This window comes from Mercenaria mercenaria, chromosome 18, assembly GCF_021730395.1.
Source record: "Mercenaria mercenaria strain notata chromosome 18, MADL_Memer_1, whole genome shotgun sequence".
Lineage (NCBI taxonomy): Eukaryota > Metazoa > Mollusca > Bivalvia > Venerida > Veneridae > Mercenaria > Mercenaria mercenaria.
In genome coordinates, this window is record NC_069378.1 from 23,029,321 (window position 1) to 23,051,120 (window position 21,800).

General features: G+C 34.6%; 2 protein-coding genes across 2 annotated transcripts; one reads left to right on the forward strand and one right to left on the reverse strand.

The window, feature by feature from the left end:
• The first annotated feature begins 56 nt into the window (after nt 1-56).
• LOC128550508 (cadherin-4-like) lies at nt 57-9,750 on the forward strand. Its single transcript, XM_053529715.1, has 6 exons — nt 57-148; nt 2,529-2,636; nt 4,451-4,524; nt 5,913-6,070; nt 8,158-8,282; nt 9,549-9,750. The coding sequence occupies exons 1-6, from the start codon at nt 57-59 to the stop codon at nt 9,733-9,735; spliced, it is 744 nt and encodes a 247-aa protein (XP_053385690.1). The 3' UTR covers nt 9,736-9,750.
• A 4,309-nt stretch (nt 9,751-14,059) lies between these two features.
• LOC123546311 (uncharacterized) lies at nt 14,060-18,786 on the reverse strand. The gene is made up of 2 exons (XM_053529394.1): nt 18,015-18,786; nt 14,060-14,170 (listed from the first exon to the last, which is right to left on the reverse strand). The coding sequence occupies exon 1, from the start codon at nt 18,769-18,771 to the stop codon at nt 18,019-18,021; it is 753 nt and encodes a 250-aa protein (XP_053385369.1). The 5' UTR covers nt 18,772-18,786; the 3' UTR covers nt 14,060-14,170; nt 18,015-18,018.
• Between the last annotated feature and the right edge of the window lie 3,014 nt (nt 18,787-21,800).

Below are 21,800 nucleotides of genomic sequence, written 5' to 3' on the forward strand. Positions count from 1 at the left end.
TATATGTATTTATATCTCCTTTCAAATGTGTTAAGGGCAAATGTGCTACCTTTGGCATGAATGTGATAGATCATTCAATCTCCTACGTTACGCCTTCTTGGAGAACGTCGGTCGGACCCACAGACCCTCGTTCAAGGAATGTATTAAGGTACAGGTACCTATCTTTGGGATGAGAACGTTAGATTTCAATAAAATACCTCCAAGATGGTGTAAAGTAAGATGGTGTACAGTGAGTGGTGTTCTGTTCCCTGGCATAAGATAGATGTGTTGATTATCATGGTCGTTTATTTTCTCCCTTGATACTTTACATACAAAATTGATTTTTTACACCCTATCCGTCCTTAAAGTATGCGCTTTGAAATACATCCGTTTAAAATCCATTAAAATTATCTTTAAGTCAATGTATAATAAGTGGTGTCAAATTCCCTGACAGTTTGTCTATAGGATGTTGAAAATAGCCTAACGATGACTTACATCGCATGCAAGACAAGTATATAAGACAATTCGCCGTTAAATACCCTATTTTTTACCCAGAATCCTAACTGAATGCTAGGGAAGCCATTTGTTACTGTTTGTCAGCTGCTTTACAACCTTTAATAGAATACGATGAAAACTACATTGCTATAACATCAGATATGCGACATAAAGCTGTATATAGGAAATGTTTCAATCTTATAAAATCTCGCACAACGATGTGAGGGTTAGTTGCTTCAAGATGCATTAATTGTGCTTTACCTACTCGAGTACTATGCAACAGTTCAAAAAATTTAGGGTCGGTATCTCAAATGTTTCTAAAGCTTAAATGTATTCTTAAAATATACTTGAGGTATTTGTAGCTTTCATTAATATTCTTTATACTGAAGGAAAAGACACTGCAAAATTTCTCATGCTACAAAATTGCGTACTAGTATTTGAAAATAAGTTCGGTATTTGTTAATATCAGCCACCTGCCATTTCTGGCGTTTGTCACATGTATCATAAGAATTTTACATGACAACATGTGTAAGACAAGGTTTTCAAAACCCGAAGGACAGCATGATATGGAATTATCTACGCTTTCCCGAGGGTTGGAAGAACATCAGCCTTATTCAAGAAGTCATGTTAGATCGTTTTTCTTGCCTATCGTTGATATTATTGTAAGATTTTAAAAGCTATTATAAATTAAGTATCGTTCATACTCTATGACAGCAGAATACGACGTAAAATTATGACGTCAGTATAGGCACGCGTAGTTTATCTTTTTCCAATGGAAAAACAAGTTGATCTCCTACCCAGTTTACCTTGTCTTTCCCCGCTTGGTAAGCATGAAATGCTCATCCGCAGTAACAACCAAAGTATTCATTTCGCAGGGACAGTTAAGGTTATAGAGTTTTTAAATTATACAATCCAATTTAGTGTATATGCACCACTTAGACGAGGTAGAAATGAAGCTTCAAAATGAAAATGTTTTAATAATTCTTTGTCCCCTTGATTGATAAAAGATATTTGGCCTGTACCATTGTCTAGTGGGCCTCTATCAACATTGTTCAAATCATGACCGGTCTATGCTCAAAGAAATGTTGATCCTTCAGGTCTATCGGTTGAAATATCACTCAATAAGCACTGGCTATTGTATACTACATGGAATGGAAAATATACGGATTATTATTAAATACGGAAGTTAACGTGACAGTCTGTCAGAAGACCAGGTCTCTTACACCAATTATAGAATATATGTATTCTCAAGAGGTTGAATTGTATTCAGTCTACTTCCACAACCAAGTGGAAGGGGTCTTAAGAAAACTTTATATCTTAATACGTTTTCATTATCACGATTGTCATTTGTTGGCAAAAGAATCAAAGGCTGTGTCTGCATTTCTTCGTGCAATCCTAACGTCTCATACACATATTATGGACAAGTTTTTGTATCCGCAAATGTGCACTGTATACTGCAGTGCATGAGACTGTAAATCTTTGACAATAAGTCTCCACTGTCCCATTGCAATAGTTTTTAACTGAAGCAAAGGTGAAAAACTCGAAAGAGAATCTGAATTACCACGAACATGACAGTGTCGATATACATAACGAAGGTATAATTTGTGTTTGTTATTTAGTTTTGAAAAAAAGCAAAACGACGACAGTTTACACCTCTGTATCGCTATAGATGTTTTGTACTCGTTCAATAAATTATTTTTGTTGGTTGTAATGACGCGACATAAATATATAAATTGCTCTGAAAGCATAAGAAAGACTACCTCAGTTATTTTGAAGGGTTGATATAAATACAGTTGAAAACCATTATCTCGAACTCGTTTATCTCAAAAGTTATGCTATCTCGAAGACATTTTCACGTCCCGAAAACACGTGCTAAAATACAATTCTTAAGTCGAATTTCGGTAATCTCAAAGTAAAACGCTCAGTGCGTTAGAGTTTGAGATACCGAATTTCAACTGTTTATCCATGTTTGCGTAGGAAAATTCCTGAAATAGATGCAAGAATATATCATCATTATAGTTGTAAATTGTAATTTGGAATACTTCTTTTTTAAGCCTTGAATCTCAGTCTCCCACTGGTGGTGGATTCACTGTTTCTGGTTATTCAGTTCTGACATGTGTCCAAGGATCAATAACAGCGGCGTCCTACACAGTCGTGGTCAGGTGAGAAAACTTATTTAGTAAAAAAACTGATACTTTCGTTTTGCAAATCAATGCAGGATCTTAGTTACCTGCGCGAAGCATTTTTTTCAGGGGAGTAAATCCATTTGATTACTTTTCAGTTAGGTATTGAAACATTTCGTTATGTATTACACATCATGTAGGATCTTAATTGAGTTTTATATGTATGATGAAATCAAAACAAGATGAATTAAAACATTCCAAGACATAGCCACAATGAAATAATTTTATCATCATGCAGTCAAAGCATATAATTATATAAAATGTTTGTACAGAGAATAGTTCATGTATGTCTTTTTATATAGAAATGTATTAAACGAGTAAACAGAATAATAAAATCCAATTCGAGGCTTTTGTTTTTTCTGTTTATCGGGTTTGATCAATTATGTGTGTAAATACACAACATTAATGTGAATGCCTTTATTTCATATTACCTTTTCCTGCTGAAGCATCGATAAAGATTATTTCTTCATCTATTTTAAACCAAATGAGTTCAACCAGCGTCAAAATGTTATAGCAATAGGGTAATACCAAAATATGGCTTCATTTCATTCTCGCGTCTGTTAGGTTGTAAAATCTATATCTATTTAACTACATTGACAGCTAGGCGCATTTTACCTTTTAAGTCTCAAATGAGACTGAATTGTTAATACGTATGTATATGCATATTGAATATGGCAATATCTCATTGCAATAGTAAAGAAAACACATAACATCTTCTTAAAACTTGTTATGCCAGTTCCTATTTTGGCTGTATCTTTCATATTCCTAGCATACCGTAGGCGTTTGTTCCAAATGACGTTTTCTCGAAGGGCCTTACTTTAGCCTCGATTCCGATTGGTGTTTACCGATATTTTCATGAATACATTTAACAGTTTAATAAATTTGCATTTTCTGTTGTTTAGACATCTTTCAAATTAGATATTATGTTCAAAGCACTCTCTCGCCGACGTGGGTTCGAGCCTCAATCGGGGCGTGGAACTTCAAGTCAGGAAGCCATCCAGCCGGCTTACGGAAGGTCGGTGGTTCTACCTAGGTGCCCGTCTGTGACAAAATAATGCACGGAGGAGCACCTGGGTTCTTCCTCCGCCATCAAAACTGGAAATATGATCTAAATTGCAACGACGGGACGTTAAACCCAACAACATCTAAATTATTTGCCGTTATAGATATGAAAAATTTCTTAACGTTAGAAAAAATTCGCTCGTACATCCTTAAGGATGATTGAGTTCATTCAGTCACACTATGATAAATTACCGTTTAGGCCGATGTACTGGGGAGAGACAGGAGCGTGAGGGGTTATTGCGCATTTTACTACATCTTGTAAACAAAGTTAGTCAAACTGAGTATGCTGTTATTTTGCTTTGCTTTGTTTTGTGTTGCCAAAGGATTTTCATACATATTTTATTTGCAAATTGCGAGAAATAACAGCCCTTCTATATACGGCTGCGCTGAAAAATATTTTATTCAAATTCATATAAAACACATATCTATACACAGAATAAAGCAAGCCAAAAAAACAAAAAAAAAAAAAAAAAATAAAACCGAAACACTTCTTAGTTTTTCATTAGTATCATTTTGACATTTTGAAGCATAATAATAGAATCTAAAATCCATTTTTGGACATTTTTCACTCCTTGATCCAACAAATGTTTAGACAAAATAATATGGATTTTGATTTGTTTTCTCAGAAGATGCAAGTTTTCGATCCGATCGTTCAAAACACAACTTAACAATATTACCAATAATCATGGTTTTCCCAGCTCCTTTGTATGCGCATTTAGTTTGTTTTTCAGAGCAACACATGATGGTGGTAACGGTTTACATGCGGATTTGACTTTGACGATAACATTTACAGACGTAGCACCTGGTAAATAAAATTCATTATACACCAAGTAAAAACGGGTTCTTTATCAAAATGTACAGACAGAACAAATAACGTTTCTTTCAACCGAAAATTCATTGTAAAGGACCAGCCCTTTAAGGGGTGCCTACCAAAAGGATACTGACTCAATGGCGAACAGTGCAGATCATTATCAGACTGCACGGAAATAAAATATCGTGCTACAGTGGTAAGTTTATCAGTATTTAAGTGTTTTTTTAAAAACCTATAGTTCCTAATGAAGAAGTTATTTATTTCTTTGTGTTTATCATATGCATAGTAAATACTCTGCTAAGCTTAAACACATCAATAAAAATGTCGTTACAGTTTTAAAGGCCGTTAAAACTTGGCTTCTAAATATTTTAGAATAATGTAGTAAAAGCCAAATTTTGAAATATTTGAAACTCCGTGACTGTGTAGGTTACGGAAGAGCATTAGTGCCAGGTGCGTTTTATTCATTAACCCGAAATACTTAACTCAACATTTCGATATACTAACTCGAAATTACGTAACTCGGAGTTTCGACTTACTTACTCGAAATTTCGACTTATTAACTCGAACTTTCGAGTTACTATCTCAAAATTTCGACTTACGTAACTCGAAATTTCTACTTACTTACTCGAAACTGATTTACGTAACTCGAAATTTTGACTTACTAACTCGAAATATCGGGTTACTAACTCTAACTCGCACAATGGCCTTTGGATTTAAAATGGTTCTTCTGTCAGTTATTTGAGATTTCTTGGACTTGTAGAAGTGAAACTGTAAGTAAAAATCTTTAGAGACTTCAGTGGCCGATTGGTTCAGGTTGCTGACTTCAAATCACATACACCTCAATTGATATGTTATTTTGGGTGTAGAATTATACGTTTTGTATTCAACCAGGTATCTCAGTACCCACTAATCGTTTATATATGTCGTGATTTACAGTCTTTATTTAATCTGTATTTTGAAAAGCAAGGGAGACTTGAACAGTTTCGACATTTACGTTGCAGCAATGAGAGGAACACTTTCCAGGATTGGGTCATCTTAGGTTAATTTAAACCCATTTACCAATATTTCGATGACTTTGCTTAAACAATAATTCCACCCCTCCAATCTCAAATAGACTATTTTGGGGTCTCAAACAAAGCTGCATTTTTATAAATGTAGGTTTAGACGAGTTTATTGAGCACGGGATTAATTTTGAACAAGATTTGCCTGGCTCAGTATGATTTTAATGCACGGAATTTCTGTTGGCGACAATGCTAGGCGCACATCTGATCAAACGTTAGCCAGTAAAACTGTAAATTAACAAGTTTTTACATATACAAAGTTATAAAGATTGGTATGCCAATTCACAAAATAATGTGAAACGTTTCTGCACATTACAACAGCGGCTCCAGAGTTTGTAAAGCCTAGCCCGAACACTGCAGACGACGACCACCCTATCGCTTTACTAGAAACAATTCAAGCAGGCGAAACAGTGCTTACACTTACAGCCACTGATGCAGATACCGATGACTCAACATTAACATTCAACATGGATGCAAGTGTAAGTCTACAGTCATTTCTACTAGCTACCTTTTACTTTATTAGCTATATTCTCAAAATTTTGTTTATGAATAGATATCTCACAGCTGGTATATAAAGGGCGTGCCTGCTGATGAATAGAGACTGTCTTTTGATATCAATGTTATCAGGTCGAGGTTGATATAGGCTGCGAGAAGTAAGGTTCACCGAACCCCTTCCGTCCATCCGTCCATATTTGCCAAGCCTGATAACATTGATATCGAAAGACAGTTGTCTGTTTTTCTATTTACCATGACACTTATATAACCTAAACAACATATGTTCTCATCTCTTATTTCGTACAAATTGACTTCTGAAGCTAGAAATAAATAAATTAATATTTTACGGATTTGAAAATTCACCCGTTCCTGAAACATCTGAACGAAACAATACGGCAAACATAATGAATTCAACTGAGACAATGTTAATTCACTTGCTGATACTCCTTTAAAAATCTAACAATAAACTAAAAACTGGCCTGCGTAAAAATCAAAACTTATCCTCTTGAATAAATCAGAACATACTTTATTTCCACTCAGGCAACTACATTTTTCAAGCGCTGAAATTTACACTTCCAGTTCTAGACTCAGTAACAGAGTCTGTAAACTGTTCCAAGAATTGTAATTAACACAAACACTTTTGCTTCTACTTAAAAAAATAGATGCCTCAAATAAGGCATAAATCAAGTATAAGTATAGATGCAAGTGTATTATAAACCTTTACAAAATCGCTCCATGTAAACATTGAGATGTCATGATGAACGTTACCCCAGTGATGTCATTTAGTACTATTGTCTGTGCGATGAAAGTGAAGACAGGCATAGTTAAGGCAAGTACTAGTTCAGATTACAGAATCTGTTTTGAAAAATGTCGTGCAGCATTAAGACTGTACTCCGTAATAAAATTCAATCTGGTAGGGAACTGATGTAAAATCTAGCCCGTCAATATGGGAGGAGCTTAAGTTTGATATCAGGTCAATGATCTGATATCTAAAAAAATATCAGGCAAGTGATATATGGCACTTTGCAGGGTAGTTGCATTTTAAATATTGCTAAAACAAATTTGAAACCAAAGACATACAAGTGCCTACAAAATGTCAAAACCCATAAGGCAATACTATCAAAGTTGATCTGTCTAGCATTATATCGTTGTTGTTTTGTCTCACGCATAAGAGATATCAATACTACACGACTGGTTAAAATAAAATACATATTACTCACATGACCAACTGCTTTAGCCTTGATTTTAAAATAACTATTGCTAGCAAAAGAAAGTAATTTCTAAATTTTGAAATAGTTGATATGTATCTGAAGTTGTGTAACTTTCACATTGAGAATGTTGAAGTAAGTATATACGTGTCTGTTTAAGAAAATCAAATGATTTTTAACAAAAGTTAGAAAAGATTATACATTGGATCCTTTGTTTTAATTCAATAAAACTTGTATGACAGTACACGTTTTTCATCATTGTGAAATTTTGCTATAAAGAGTGTTTCCATTAAAACGTTTTAAATTAATTTCGTTTTCATTTTTACAAAAATACTAAAAAGTAAAAAGAAAACACTTTTTTGAATTGTACATGTACACACATTCTTGTTTTGCTAAAAATAATTTCATGCAATGAATTTAACACCATTACATTGATTTCTCTAATTCTTTTTTCTCAAACTCATTATTTTCCAACTTTTTAAATTATACTTTTTTCTTTGCTTTTGTTGTCGCTCGTCAATTTCGTCAGTTTATGTGTCAACGCTTTACATGTTTTTAAATGTTTGGGCGCCGTTTTCTTCATGTTATCGTTTATCAACTTCTACAACTTGATAATTTGTTTTACATCTCTCACCGGGATTTTCTGACGACACAAAATCGTGAACGTTTTCTGTGATGTACATTTCACGTGATATCTAATGAAAAACATTTAATTTGGTACAAAATAGTGTATGTATCTTATGATTATTCAACAATATTAACCGTCTTTTATTCCTCGCATTACCGTTAAATCGACATTAGCCCCAATTTCCACTTTTTCTGTTCTAATGCCAATCTTTTATGTATACTTCGATTATTTACAGGCGGAAGCAACAAGAGAGCTGTTCGAAATAGCTGGAAAGGAATTAAAGGTTAAAGATAGTGTTGTTAATGATTATTTCGATGCAGAGAAAGATGGAGTTGTTTTTCAATACCCTATAGTTCTAGAGTAAGTTGCTAGTAATTATTGATCAAATATTAACTTAAACATATTCATGAGAACTAAAGTATGTTTACAAACCGTTTAGTGGTGTAATGTAGAACACTCCATAGCTATTCAAATGCTAACACAATATCATTAATATATAAAGAACTCACTACGAAATCGTTTATTAAAGATATACTTCTTGTTCCTTAAAATCTATCAAAGTTAATTACAATTTAGACCTTCAAATGGTCATCCATTAGTAGTTTCTTCTGAAAGGTAATTGTCTCTCCAAAATATCGATTCAATTGAGTCTGGAAAGTGAAAAACGTTAGTGCTATTTGAGGTAGGGGAACCGTACTGATATTCGGTAAATTCCGTAGGACAATTCGGCATTCTTCGGATGTACAATATAAATGAAATGACCTTCCGTTAAAATCAAGAATGATGAAATGATATATATAATTATGGGTCAACTGCTTTAAAATGTTTACACATAGCGGCCTTAAGCATAAAGACTTTGGTAAATTTCTTCCGTAAAACCATGATTTTTCGCCAGGCCATCCTGGCAGGAATCATTTCACTTACACAAAGCACACTTAACAAACAAAATTGAATATTATAACGAGAATTAAATCCCTAAAACTGTAAAGTTTAAACATACATTATTTTAAGTTATGGTTATCCAACTCATGTTCAGTTTACCCATATCTAATTGCATCACACAATGTGTACTTTCTTATGCACGGAAATACACCTTAAAATTACAACAGAGCAAAAGCAAATTTATATAAACAATAAGAAAACGACACATTTTATAATGCAGCTATAAAATAAGTACAAAAATCAGAAGTAAGTCTATACTAATTTTACAAAAGACAATTTGAAGTGTTGATTGTATAACTTAAAAAATAAATTGTCTAACGCCTATATACAACAAAAGGACAGCTAATAAGACTACTTGCAGAGTTGTTTTTGCAGCTTTTGTTACAAATAACACACTATATTTGGTCATGCTTCTTAATTTTATTCAGTGAGAACCGTGTCGATTCTTACCATCAAATATGTGATACATGATTAACTACATTAAAACATACAAAAGGTTTTAAAGTATACAATTCTATCAACATTTGGGTGTAGTTCGAAATAGTTAAGATGAATGGTAACTTCTTTAACTGATTACCTTTTTATATTCAATTGTCGATCTACTCCTAAGGTAATATTCATTAAAGGTAACGATTGTTAAAAATGAACGAAGAACACTTAAAGAATTATAATTATTAATTTTAGAGTAAGCGATAGAGATTCTTCTGCAAATTTGTCAACAACCATCGACGTAAAAGATGTTAACGATAATTCTCCTGAATTTTCTGGGACGTTTACGACAGAGATAGAAGCCAACGTACCTGAGGGTTTGTACGGAATTTATAGGGATTTCATGTTAATATCCTATCACAAACGGATTAAATATGACTGACAATTTTTACTGTCACAGATACCAGGAATTTTGTCACGCTAGTTGTAGATTTCTGTAAAAGGCTAGAACTACTTGATATATTGAAATATGATTCAAGATGAATTAGTAAATTGTGACAGCTAGCTACAAACTATTGCATATTTTAGCAAATATTTTTTCAAACCTTGAACGTGCAAATATCGGGCCGGTCGTTCCATGTGGCAGAATATTTCTTACTATTTCAACCTATTTATTTAATATTTATAAATCGGAATTCTTGGATACTGTTGCTGTGCAAATGAAAAAGGATTTTTAAAACAGAAAGAAATTAGCAGATACTTAACAACCAGATTTCATTGATTTATCGCGATTCGTCAGTCAGAAAAGGGGGTCCTATAATTTCTCAAGCCATCAGAGAAAAGACCGATCTGGAACGGAATTAAGGCGTGAAAGTAATTCTATCAATAGCATGTATTTTGCAGAATATATAATGAGCAGAGTACGCCATCAGTTTACATTTGATTTCTTTTAACACACCAAATATAAGATGATAAATGACAGAACCAGCTTACGTAATAACAATGATGATAATGATAATAATAATAATGAAACTTTATTTTACCAGGATATACAGTCTTCACCATTACAGCGACGGACAGCGACAAAACTGCAACAAATAACCAAGTCACCCTATCCCTGTCTGGTAAATAACTTTATTATATATCTATGTACTTACATCATGACCAACAACGTCACTTTAATCTTACCTGGAACTATTTTACATGCATTTTACGTCTACATTAATGAATAAGGCCAACAAAAACCACATCGACATTACCTGTAAGGTAAATATTTTATGCTTATGTACCATCATCAGCGACACAGACCAGCCATGTTGTCAGTTTTCATGAGGCTTTATATCGTTTCCTGGATGATTTTACATAAATGTTATGTTAATTACTTTATATACTTATTCAGGGGTCCAGTTTTCTTTCCTTTTCGAAATTCACGTTGAAGACATGACTTGCCCTTGTATGTTTTACATTTTGATGATGAAGTAGTGGTGGTGGTATGGTCATAGTAGCAGAAGTAATAGTAGAAGTAGCAGTAGCAGAGTAGCAGTGGCAGTGGCAGCGGTAGTAGGTGGCAGTGGTCGGGACAGGTGAAGTGTTGGAAGTAGTTAGTAGTGGCAGTTGTTGTTGCTGGCGATGGGGTAGTGATGGTAATGGTGTAAATAGTGGTGATAGTAGAAGTGACGGTAGTGAAAGTGGTAATAGTAGTAAAAGTAGTAGTAGAGGTAGTAGCAAAAGTAGTAGTAGTAGTAGTAGTAGTAGCAGTAGCAGTAGCAGTAGCAGTAGCAGTAGTAGTAGTTGTTGTTGTTATTGTTGTAGCTGCTTCTGTTTGCGGTGGAGTTAGTTTTAGTAATGGTGGTAGTAGCAGCAGAAGTGCTGGTTGTAGTTTTGAAAGAAGTTGTAGTAGAAGAAGTATTAGTTGTAGTAGTGTAGAAGTAGTGGTTGTTTGTTGTTTTTGTTAGTAGTGGAAATGTTGACATGGTAGCGGTAGTAGGTGGTGGTGGTTGTGGTAGGGGTTTATTGGTAATAGAAGTGGTAGTTAGTAGCGGTAGTGGCAGATGTTGTTGGTGATGGAGGTAGCAGTGTTAGTGACTGTGGGAATAAAAAAATGTATTGTGGTAATATTTGTGGTAGTAATAGAAATTGTAGTATTTAGTGTTGGTGGCGGTAGTGTCGTCAGTGGTAACGGTTGTCTTGATAGCGGTAGTAAGTGGTAGTGGTGTTGATACGGGTAGTTATGATCGCATGTAATGCTAGTGTAGCAATAGTAGTTTTAGCGGTAGTAGTAGTAGCACTAGTTCTAGCAGCAGTAGCAGTAGTTGAAAACACGGGGGTTAACACAGGGGTGGTTACGTCGTAGATAGACGGGTAATTTATGATCCATGTTTATTTTGCGAGTTTAGTTCTGAACTTTGAGTCTTTGTTTATATTGACCAAATGCTGACAAAGGCATGTTTTACTCTGTTTGGGTGTTTGAAGAAACTCTTAAAAATTGGGCAATAGTTTTGTTGGTTTGAAGTACTTTCTTTGTTGAATTATTATAGTAATTAATGAAGTAGTGATTGATGTTGATAGTTGTGGTCAACGAGTATTTTAGAATCATGATTATTTAGGAGGTATTGGAGGTAAAACAGCTATTTAAGCAGATAGTAGCAGAAAACTAAGCCTCATAGCTTTTCAGACAGGTAGTAGCAGAAATATTGCTTTTCGCACAGGCATGGAAGCAAAATAAGCTATACTGCTTTTTAAGCAGGTAGTAGCAAAACAAGTCAAACGGCCTTTTAAGCAAGTAGTTGCAAAACATGCAAAATGATTTTTAAGCATATAGTAGCAGCAAAAAACTTTTTTTTCAAACAGGAATTAGCATCAACATAGCTTTTTAAGTATGTATTAGCAGCACACTAGATTTTCAAGCAGTTAGTAGCAGAAAATAGTTTTTCAAGCAGGTAGTGGCAGGTCATCAAATTAGCCTCTTCAAGCAGGTAATAACATCGGTGATGTACAAAACAGCTTTTCACGCAGAGTAGATTTTTCAGCAGGTAGTAGCAGCAGAGTAGATTGTCATGCAGTTATTAGCATCAAAATAGTTCGACCTGCTGTCGCTATGGGTAAGGTACATAAAGATATCTCTGGGAGAGTTATCATTCAAACTTCATACTGATGTATTTACTTTGTATAACTTTCTAAAATTACATATTTCCCAAAAGTAATAAAATCCTTTTTTGCCTAGAAAATTGAAATGACATTTGAAAAGCAAGACTGTTCTGGCTGCCACCCCAGAGACATGTAGAGTGTTATATGTTCTATTTTTTATCTTTTAAAATAAAGATGGATCATAAGTTAAAGTTTCATGTAATTCACGGTATACAATGAGTGAATTCTTCGTTTTTCTATTGTTGCTACTGCTTCTAGTGCTGTTATTATTATTATTTTCACTACCACTACTACTTTTGTTTGTTTGTTTGTTTTGGGTTTAACGCCGTTTTTCAACAGTATTTCAGTCATGTAACGGCGGGCAGTTAACCTAACCAGTGTTCCTGGATTCTGTACCAGTACAAACCTGTTCTCCGCAAGTAACTGCCAACTTCCCCACATGAATCAGATGTGGAGGACTAATGATTTCAGACACAATGTCGTTTATCAAATAGTCACGGAGAACATGCGGCCCGCCCGAGGATCGAACTCACGATCCCGCGACCCGTAGATCAACGCTCTTATTTTCTCCCTCGCTACGCTCGTCCGAAAATAAAACATTTCTTGATTATACTGTGATAAGAAAAGAAAACAACACTGGTGACGGTTTCAAAGAATGCGGTGCGTTACTGATCGAGAACAAAGAAGAAAAAGAAGTGTAAGGCTCAAATCCCTAAATGTTTAGAAACCTGTAATCTGTTTTGAATATTATAATGAATGTACCCGTCCGAAGATGAACTAGACTTCCATCTACCGTGCTTGTTTAACAATCTGACGTCCACAACGTCACCAATATTTGCTACCGCGGAAGCACCTCCGCTTCTCAGACTGTGTAAACCGAAGCTAGACTTATCTTCTCCAATGTTTTCTAAAGCGCTAAGAAAAATCTCTCTAGCTCTTGAATATGATAAAGGGGTAGAAGTGTCTGCTAAGACGTATTCATCGGTCTTCTTAATATACCTAACTTTAGTAAAAATGAATTCATCTGAAGCAAAAGTGAGACCGGCCGCAGCAATGTATTTCAATAACCAAGACACCGGACAAAGCTTTGTTTGAGTTTTAGCAATCAATATTTCAGAACCTGATTTACACTGATCAGTCTTACTCTCTGTAATATTAACAGAAATGTAATCTTCTTGAAAGTTTATGTTTTTCATTTTCAGACGACTTAACGCACTATATCTGAAAAATCCAGAAAAACCAAGAATACACATGGTGCAAAGTCTAAGGTCTTTCAAATTGTCGTTATCTCCACCGAATTTATCAACAATTTTTGAAATGATATCCGCAGTTACTGGTTGTTTTTTGTTGACTGGTTCACAAACTGTTTTTCTGTAACCCTCGTAAACCAATTTAACTAAGTTACTATCACAAGGATTGCATGTCAGTAACATTAATTGGTGATTCCCCTTAATACTATAATAGTATCCATCGATTACCGAATGTCCAACACCTTTACTTATAAGATCACTTAGAAATAAACTAATAGTTGTGTCTTCTGCGGGTAAATATTTGAATTTATGAGACTTACACCACGATGCAAATCTTTCAAAGTAGCTATCGTATTTTGCCCTGGTATTCTTGGATTTTGAAGATCTGGCAATGTCCGGTATCCTTTTTGCTGCATTACCGGGTAAAGGATGATTTTCAAAACGCTTTATGTTCGTCCAAGGTTTGGAAGAATGAAGATTCTGAAAGTAGAAATACTAAACGAAAACACTTATCGATAGAAAAATATTAACATATTATTCTCAGCAGCAAATCAATCATTGATAAGTAAATATCAAACATAACATTCTCAGTAGCTGAAACAGTCACCACTTATTAGATATCAGCATAACATTATCGACACCTAAAAAGTCATCACGTATTAGATATCAACATAAAATTTTAAGCAGCGAAAACCAATCATTTTCAGCAGCGAAAACAGTCGTTTTCAGCATCGGAAACAGCCATCGCTGAATAAATATCAAACATAAAATTAGTAAATATCAACATAATATTCTCAACAGCGAAAACAAACATTCTCAGCAGCAAAAAACAATGATCGCTCGGTAGATATCAACATAACATTCTCAGCAACGAAAACAGTCATCGCTAAGTAAATATGAAACATAACATTCTCGTTAGCTTAAACCTTCATCGCTTATTAGATATCAGCGTAACATTCTCAGCAGCAAAAACAGTCATCGCTTAGTAGATATCAACTTAACATTATCAGCAGTGAAAACAGTCATCATTTAGCAAATATCAACATAAAATTCTCAGCAGCGAAAACAATCATCGCTTAGCAGATATCAACATAGCATACAGTAATTGCTCAGCAGATATCAACATAACATACAGTCATTGCTTAGCAGATACCAACATAACATTCTCAGCAGCGAAAACAGTCATCGCTTAGCAGATATCAACATAACATACAGTCGTTGCTTAGTAAATATCAACAGAACATTCTCAGCAGCGAAAACAGTCATCGCTTAGCTGATATCAACATAACATTCTCAGCAGCAGCGAAAACAGTCTATCTTAGCAGATATCAACATAACATTCTCAGCAGCGAAAACAGTCATCGCTTAATGGATATCAACTTAACATTCTCAGCAGCGAAAACAGTCATCGCTTAGCAGATCTCAACATAACTACACGTATTAAATATCAACATAACGTTATCAGCAGCGAAAACAGTTATCACTTATTGAATAAGAAAAATAAAATTCTCTGCAGCTTAAACAGTCATTATTAAGATGATATAAAACATAACTTTCTAAGCAGGGAAAACAATCATCGCTAAGTAATAATAACGCATAACAGTCTTATCAGTGAAAAACATTCAATGCTTAAAAGATGTAAGCGTAACACTCTCAGCATCTAAAAGGGAAAGGATGACCTCGTCGGGAATCAATCATAGGACCACCGCGACAATAAACATTTTTCACGTCGTCGTAACCAATAGCGCTATAGCTGAAGTAGTCGAAGAACAGCTATAATAACATTACCGTTCTGATGGCAAAAACTCTAGTTTTTAACTAAATGTCGATCAGCTAAGTCATTACTAACTAAATGTACTCAGTGCTAACTAACCGGAGAAGTTTTTCGGCTAAATCATTTGTAATTAAACATCGAACATAACAAATCAGCCTAGAAAACAATATTGACCGATAAAGTTATACATCTTACATCCTATTAACATCAAAGACAGATGTTGCTGATGGCAACTCATGAATATAAAAAACCTTAATTAATTAGCAACAGTGTAAAATTCGTATTTCAAATGCAAAAACGGTTTTGCTAATATTTTAATTTTTAAACATTTGTATAAATACCTGAAATGAATATAATTAACTCTATGTTAGTTGATAGTACTGATCGCCTGTGTACTACATTTATTATTGTGTTAAAATGTATTACGCATCGAGTATACAATCTAGTACAATCTAGATGATGAGACCTTCTGTTAATACACGTTATACACGTGCAACGGTTTTTTTTTTTTTTTTTATGGTATATAGACATAAACATCGCGTTAAATTATCGTGACAAGTTGTAGTAGTAGTATTCCCGCTGACTGCATTTGAGTAATTTAATTTTGTCTAGCATCTACTCTCAGAACCAGAACATCACTCACAAAAGGTGAAACTGCGAACATGCTGTCTTTAGCTGAACCGGCAACAAAGAAATTTTTAGGATTTTTGTATTCGATAAAATCCGTTACTAGACATGCGAAATTTCCAGTTTGAGAATTAATTATAAGAGGCCAAAAAATCGACGATTTCCATTTAGGAACGATCAGTGTACCGTATGCCCTGCACGCGATCAAATGTTTAATTACTCTTGGCACTAAACAAACAGGGGTAACTAACCAGTTGTTAGTTTCTGCCCAGTCATAGGCAAAGGCGTCGACTCCGGAAGTACGGGGGCACCAATACTGAGAAAAGAATTTGCTGACCTTTTTATTTGAAGTGTCCGCAAAACGATCAACATCAAAGGGCCCCCATTTGGAGTTGAGGAATTTAAATATATTCTGACTAACACCCCAATCATCCCAGTCGAACTCTTTGCTATAGAAATCTGCTTCCGAATTAAACATTCTAGGAATCCAGGAAACTTCTAAAAGAATTTGAAACTTCATTAGATTATCGAAAATGTTTCTAGCCAAATTTTGAAGCTCAAGTATAGTACTTCCTTTGTTTACGATCCTAACAATATTTTGATTGTCAGTGTACACTTTCACAAACTTCCCGTTTAAAATATGAGAGAAAGATTCAATCGCATACTCTAACGCTCTTAATTCCCTGTATGTAGAGCTACTCTTAGACTCTTGCTCTGAAAACATACAATGGGCAACTTCGTTTTTTGAACTCAATAATACACCGGCTCCTGCAAAATTAGAGGAGTTAACGCTCTGAATGGCAGACTATTGAGGTTTTTTAACCAGAATCTCAACTCTTCCTCTGTCTGATTATCGATTAAGATGGACGAGTCCCAGGATTGCCTGTTGGCTATGAGGAATTGACAATGTCTGTTCATAATGTTGCAAATATTGCCTAAGCTGAAGGACATGGAAATAATTTTTCCTACTATTTTAGCCAATATTCTAGAGGTGCAACCTGTGCTGCCTGACAGAAACTGCGAAGAAAACATAGTAATTTCTCTTTTTTTATGAAGAGGAATCTCGATTCTTCCTTTTTGAAGGTCCCATATATATCCTAACCATTCTAAGATGAAGCAAGGGGTCCATATACTTTTCTCATCATTAATAATGAAACCTGCTTTAATCAAATCGTTCTTGACTGTGTAACTTGTATTTTTGCAAACGGAAGGGGTGTCCGTACCCCACCCATCATCTAGATAGACAATAATCCGAATGCCTTTGGATCTCCAGTATTTGACCAGAGGTCTCAGAAGCTTGGTAAACAGTTAGGGGGCACTTGACAGTCCAAATGGCATGACAGTATAAAGGAAAAACGTTTGTTTTCCATCGATTACCCAACTAAAACCTAAAAAATTTTGAAAATCTTCGTGGATGTTAACGTGATAGTAACCGCTGCGGAGATCAAATCTAATCATCATGTTTCTTTGTTTACAAAAATCTAAAGCTTCGTTGCAACCTTCGAATTTTACTTTAAATTTATGAATAAATTGATTAACATGTCTGAGATCTAATATCAACCGCTCTTTCCCCGAGGCATTTACAGACACAGACAAAGGATTGGTACAAAAAGGCAATTCCTGAACCTGTCTTATACAGCCTTTTCCCAGTAAATCTTTGATTGAATTTTGAACGAACGACGAATGTTGCAACGAAGAAGCGTTATTCTTTAACAATATAGGTGTAGGATCAGAATCAAAAGGAATCATATAGCCATTATCAATAACAGAATCAATAAAGGTATTAACTTTCAATTCTTTACGCCAAAAGTCTAAATTTTTCTTTAAACTGCATGTGGTAAATGAACTGTCTTTGTTTGAATCGAAAGATTCGCAATGTGAAATTTGAACAGTACGTATAGTATCGGAAAAAGAATACTCAACTTTTTCAATTTCTGTCTTGAGAGTCGTTCTTGATGGAGTCTGCATTTTCTCCCGTTCTTGTGGTGAGCTCTTGGACATTTCTGACCGTGTTCCTCTGGACATATGGACATTGTCTAGCGAAGTGGCCTTGCAAGTGGCAGGCAAAGCAGGGGCCAACATCGGCTCTTCTCGTCTGCGAGAATCCTGTCCCAAACCTTTTAGACATGCCTCCTTCATATCCTGTTTGAAAGCCCCGAAAAGGACCTTGAGCTTTCTGCTGTTGATTTGCGGAGGAAACTGTGCTTGTGGAGGTACGCTGATAGGGATTAAACCTTCGATTGCGCATAGCACGCGCGATGGCTGCTCTGAGATTAGCTGCGTCTTCAGAATTATCAGCAAGAGGATTGTCAGTGTACTCGCGGACAGTGTCCCAGCCATGTTTATCCGCGATTTTTAAGAGTTTATTTCTCTGTTTTAGCTCGTCAATTTCTTTAGTTGCAGTGGATTTCACTAGATCAGGGCTAAAAGTACAAATATCAGCTATTCGTTTTAGTCCATCTATTCTAGCACAGTTGAATTCGACTTGTATTTTATTCCCTTCGTTCTTGAATGTAAACGAACTATCGGAAGAAGCCTTTTTTGACGAAATACTCGAAAACCTGTTCTCTAACTCCTCTAAGAAAATGTTCCTTTGTTTCTCCAAAGCCGAATCTAAATCTAAATCATCTCTCTGTTGTTTTTCCCTATTGTGTATCGGTGAATCCTCTTCATCACACATTATATTATTACAGAAAAATTTAGCGCACAAACGACTTTCTTCTATCAGTAACGCCCGTCGACTGATTTGAAACAACAATACTTTACACACGCCTGGATAATTTCGCGCCACGCGTTTTATTCGTGTTTATAAATTCCTTTTAATTTTAAAGACCCGATAATCAAAATTAGAAAACCAGTTAAAGACCCATAATGGAGTACCATAAAGAAATTTAATTACCTACTATACCACTAATACTACTTCCACTACTATTACATATACTTCTACATCTAGTACCAATACTAACACTACTACAACTATCACTTACACCAATATGTGAATAATGATTTATCAGTTTAACCAGTATCTTTAATTGTAATAGAAATTTCTGCATTCAATCTCGATGGTGATAAAATAAAGGTGTCAGCTGGCGTTAGTTTCGACGCTAAGACGCAGTCTACTTATACATTGACAGTAACAGCTTCGGACAATGCACCAGTAGACCCTAAAACTACTGACCAAGAATTTACTGTCACCATAAAAGCAGGTGCGTATATAGTAAATGTTTAATATATATTAGTGTTGGAACATTGCTGAATAGATTGAATACAAGAAGAAAAATAACTCTAAATATGTGACAAAACCTCAGATTTACACCCATTAATATTTCAATAAATGTTTAGAATTATTATGAACGATTATGAAGGAATGAATGAATAGCTTCTCACAATTGGCGGTTTGAGTACACTAAAAACGACATTTTTTCTTTTGGTAAATAGGTGGGGATGGTATTAAGGAGATCAGTTTTACTAGCTCTTTCGCTGCCTACTTTACACAGGATAGCCCATAATGACCGTGACCTGTTATTTTTTCACATTTCAAAATGATGGATGGCATTTCAACTGCAGGGTAAAGTAGACAAAACAACTGCAATATTTCCTCTAAACGTCGAAGGTTCGATAAGGAATTTAGGTCCTACATATTGCAATATTTTCTAGATAATATAGATTTACAAGTAAAACAGATTCTTCAAAAATTTATAGCTGTTTATGGTGATACCCGTCTCACATCTACATCAACGTATTTCAAACTAAACAATATTTTTTTTTTTGAGAAAAACTCTGTTCACCTGTAAACATTTTTTATTTTTCTTTCTAAAAATTATAGGTTTTGTATACTTTCTGTGAACAATAAAGCCTCTATACTATTCTGTCAGAACTAACGTGATTTCCTGGAAAGTTCCATGGGAAATACAGTTTAAATAACGTAATCGGGTGATCGGCAGCGAAACGGCTAGGGATACTGAAAAAGTAATAAAGTACAGTTGATAGAGGCGAAAGTTATAAATAGATTAAAAAATTATGATTTTTGTTTTAATAGAGATGACTTTTTCCATAAAATTTAATTTAATGCTTATTCTGTCAAAAGGTATGTAACATAATTTCTGTCCATTTATAACTTGTTGCATTTTTTAAAAATTTTTTTATTATGGTTAATAAAGCAAAGAACATATGGATAAAGCAGCTCAAGATTTTCTAGACTCAAAGTCAATACACAGAGCGTTTTTTACCAAGAGGGGAAGGGGCACAGGCCTGTGATTTTGGGGGAAAACATAGCTCGGTATTTGGGCAAAGGGGAATAAAAAACCTGATGTAAAGTCAATTTTTAGGGAAAAATGCATTATTTAAAAGATTTTTTCTGAGGGGAAGGGAAAAAGCCTGGAACAAAATTCTTTTATCATATATTTTGCTAAAAAGATAGGTCAATGTTAAAGCTTGTTGAAAAAAAATCTGCATTTTATACAGTAATTAGAAAAATATAGCTCATTTTCTCATATAACTTACAAAGGTGAAAAAAAGTTTTCAGTACACTGTAAATAAAGTGTCAAAGATTTTTTTCATTAACATCAAAATTTACTACTTTCCGTTTAAGGTATGTGATTTCATCATATTACTAATGATCTGTTGCAAAATACATTATACTCAGTAATTGATTATCAATAATGTGTTAACTTTTCAAAAAAATTCAGCCGTTTAAACTTCTATCAAATACTTTTCACTAATTGATTTTTTTTTTACATATACACACAGGGGTCTCAATACTAGCTCATAGACTATGACTTATTGAGAGACTAATATCTGTCACGGTTTCGTAAAAAAAGAGAAAAATTACAAAAGTTGAAATTTTGTGACAAAGTATTTATTAACAGTCTAGTGGCTGGTCTGAGGGACCAGTCATATTAGTATGGGTTTTTGTTTATAATTATGGCTCTGTGACAGAAAATAATGCATTAAACTCAATCCTTTTATGCTCCGGGACCCTTTGCATATACACTAATTAAGTCAGTACATGACATAGTTTTCATTTTCATAAGATGACATGTGAAAAATAAAACAAAAAGCAAGCAATTAAAATTGATGTCAAAATATCTGTCTTCAAGCTAGTTAAAGAATAAGATGAATTTTCATACAATAGTAAAGGGCCTAAAACTTTGATATTTGGTATGTAGCATCATTAAATAGTCCTCTCCCAAGTTTGTTCAATGTATCTCCTCCCTAGGGTCAAATGTGGCTCCGCCCCAGGGGACACATGGTTAATATTATAGGGAAAAACTTTGATTTTTTTTGTCCAAAACTGCAGGGCCCAGGGTTTTGATATTTTGTATGTAGCATCATTTATTTTTCCTTTACCAAGCTATTTCAAATTATACCCCTAGGGTCAAATATTGTACCGCCCAAGCCCGGGTCACAGGTTTATATAAACTTGTATAGGAAAGAACTTTAAAAATCTTCTTGTCTGAAACCACAAGACATAGGCCTTGGATGTTTTGTATGTAGCATTGCCTTATGGTCTTCTACCAAGATTGGTCAAGTTATTACGCTCTGGTGAAAAGAGGCCCTTCCCTGGGGTTCAAAGCTTTACATATATTTATATAGGAAAAACTTTAAAAAGCTTCATGTCTAAAACTGGAAGGCCTAGGCTTTTGATATTTAAAATATATCATTGCCTAGCGGTTCTCTACCACGATTTTTCAATATATGCCCCTAAGT

Bases quoted from the DNA above. Each gene is read 5' to 3' on its own strand.
- LOC128550508 (XM_053529715.1), top strand. From the start codon at position 57: ATGAATGTGATAGATCATTCAATCTCCTACGTTACGCCTTCTTGGAGA. The intron at 2,637-4,450 runs GTGAGAAAACTT...TTTGTTTTTCAG, and splicing joins TCCTACACAGTCGTGGTCAG to AGCAACACATGATGGTGGTA. The intron at 6,071-8,157 runs GTAAGTCTACAG...GATTATTTACAG, and splicing joins CATTCAACATGGATGCAAGT to GCGGAAGCAACAAGAGAGCT.
- LOC123546311 (XM_053529394.1), bottom strand. From the start codon at position 18,771: ATGTGTGATGAAGAGGATTCACCGATACACAATAGGGAAAAACAACAG.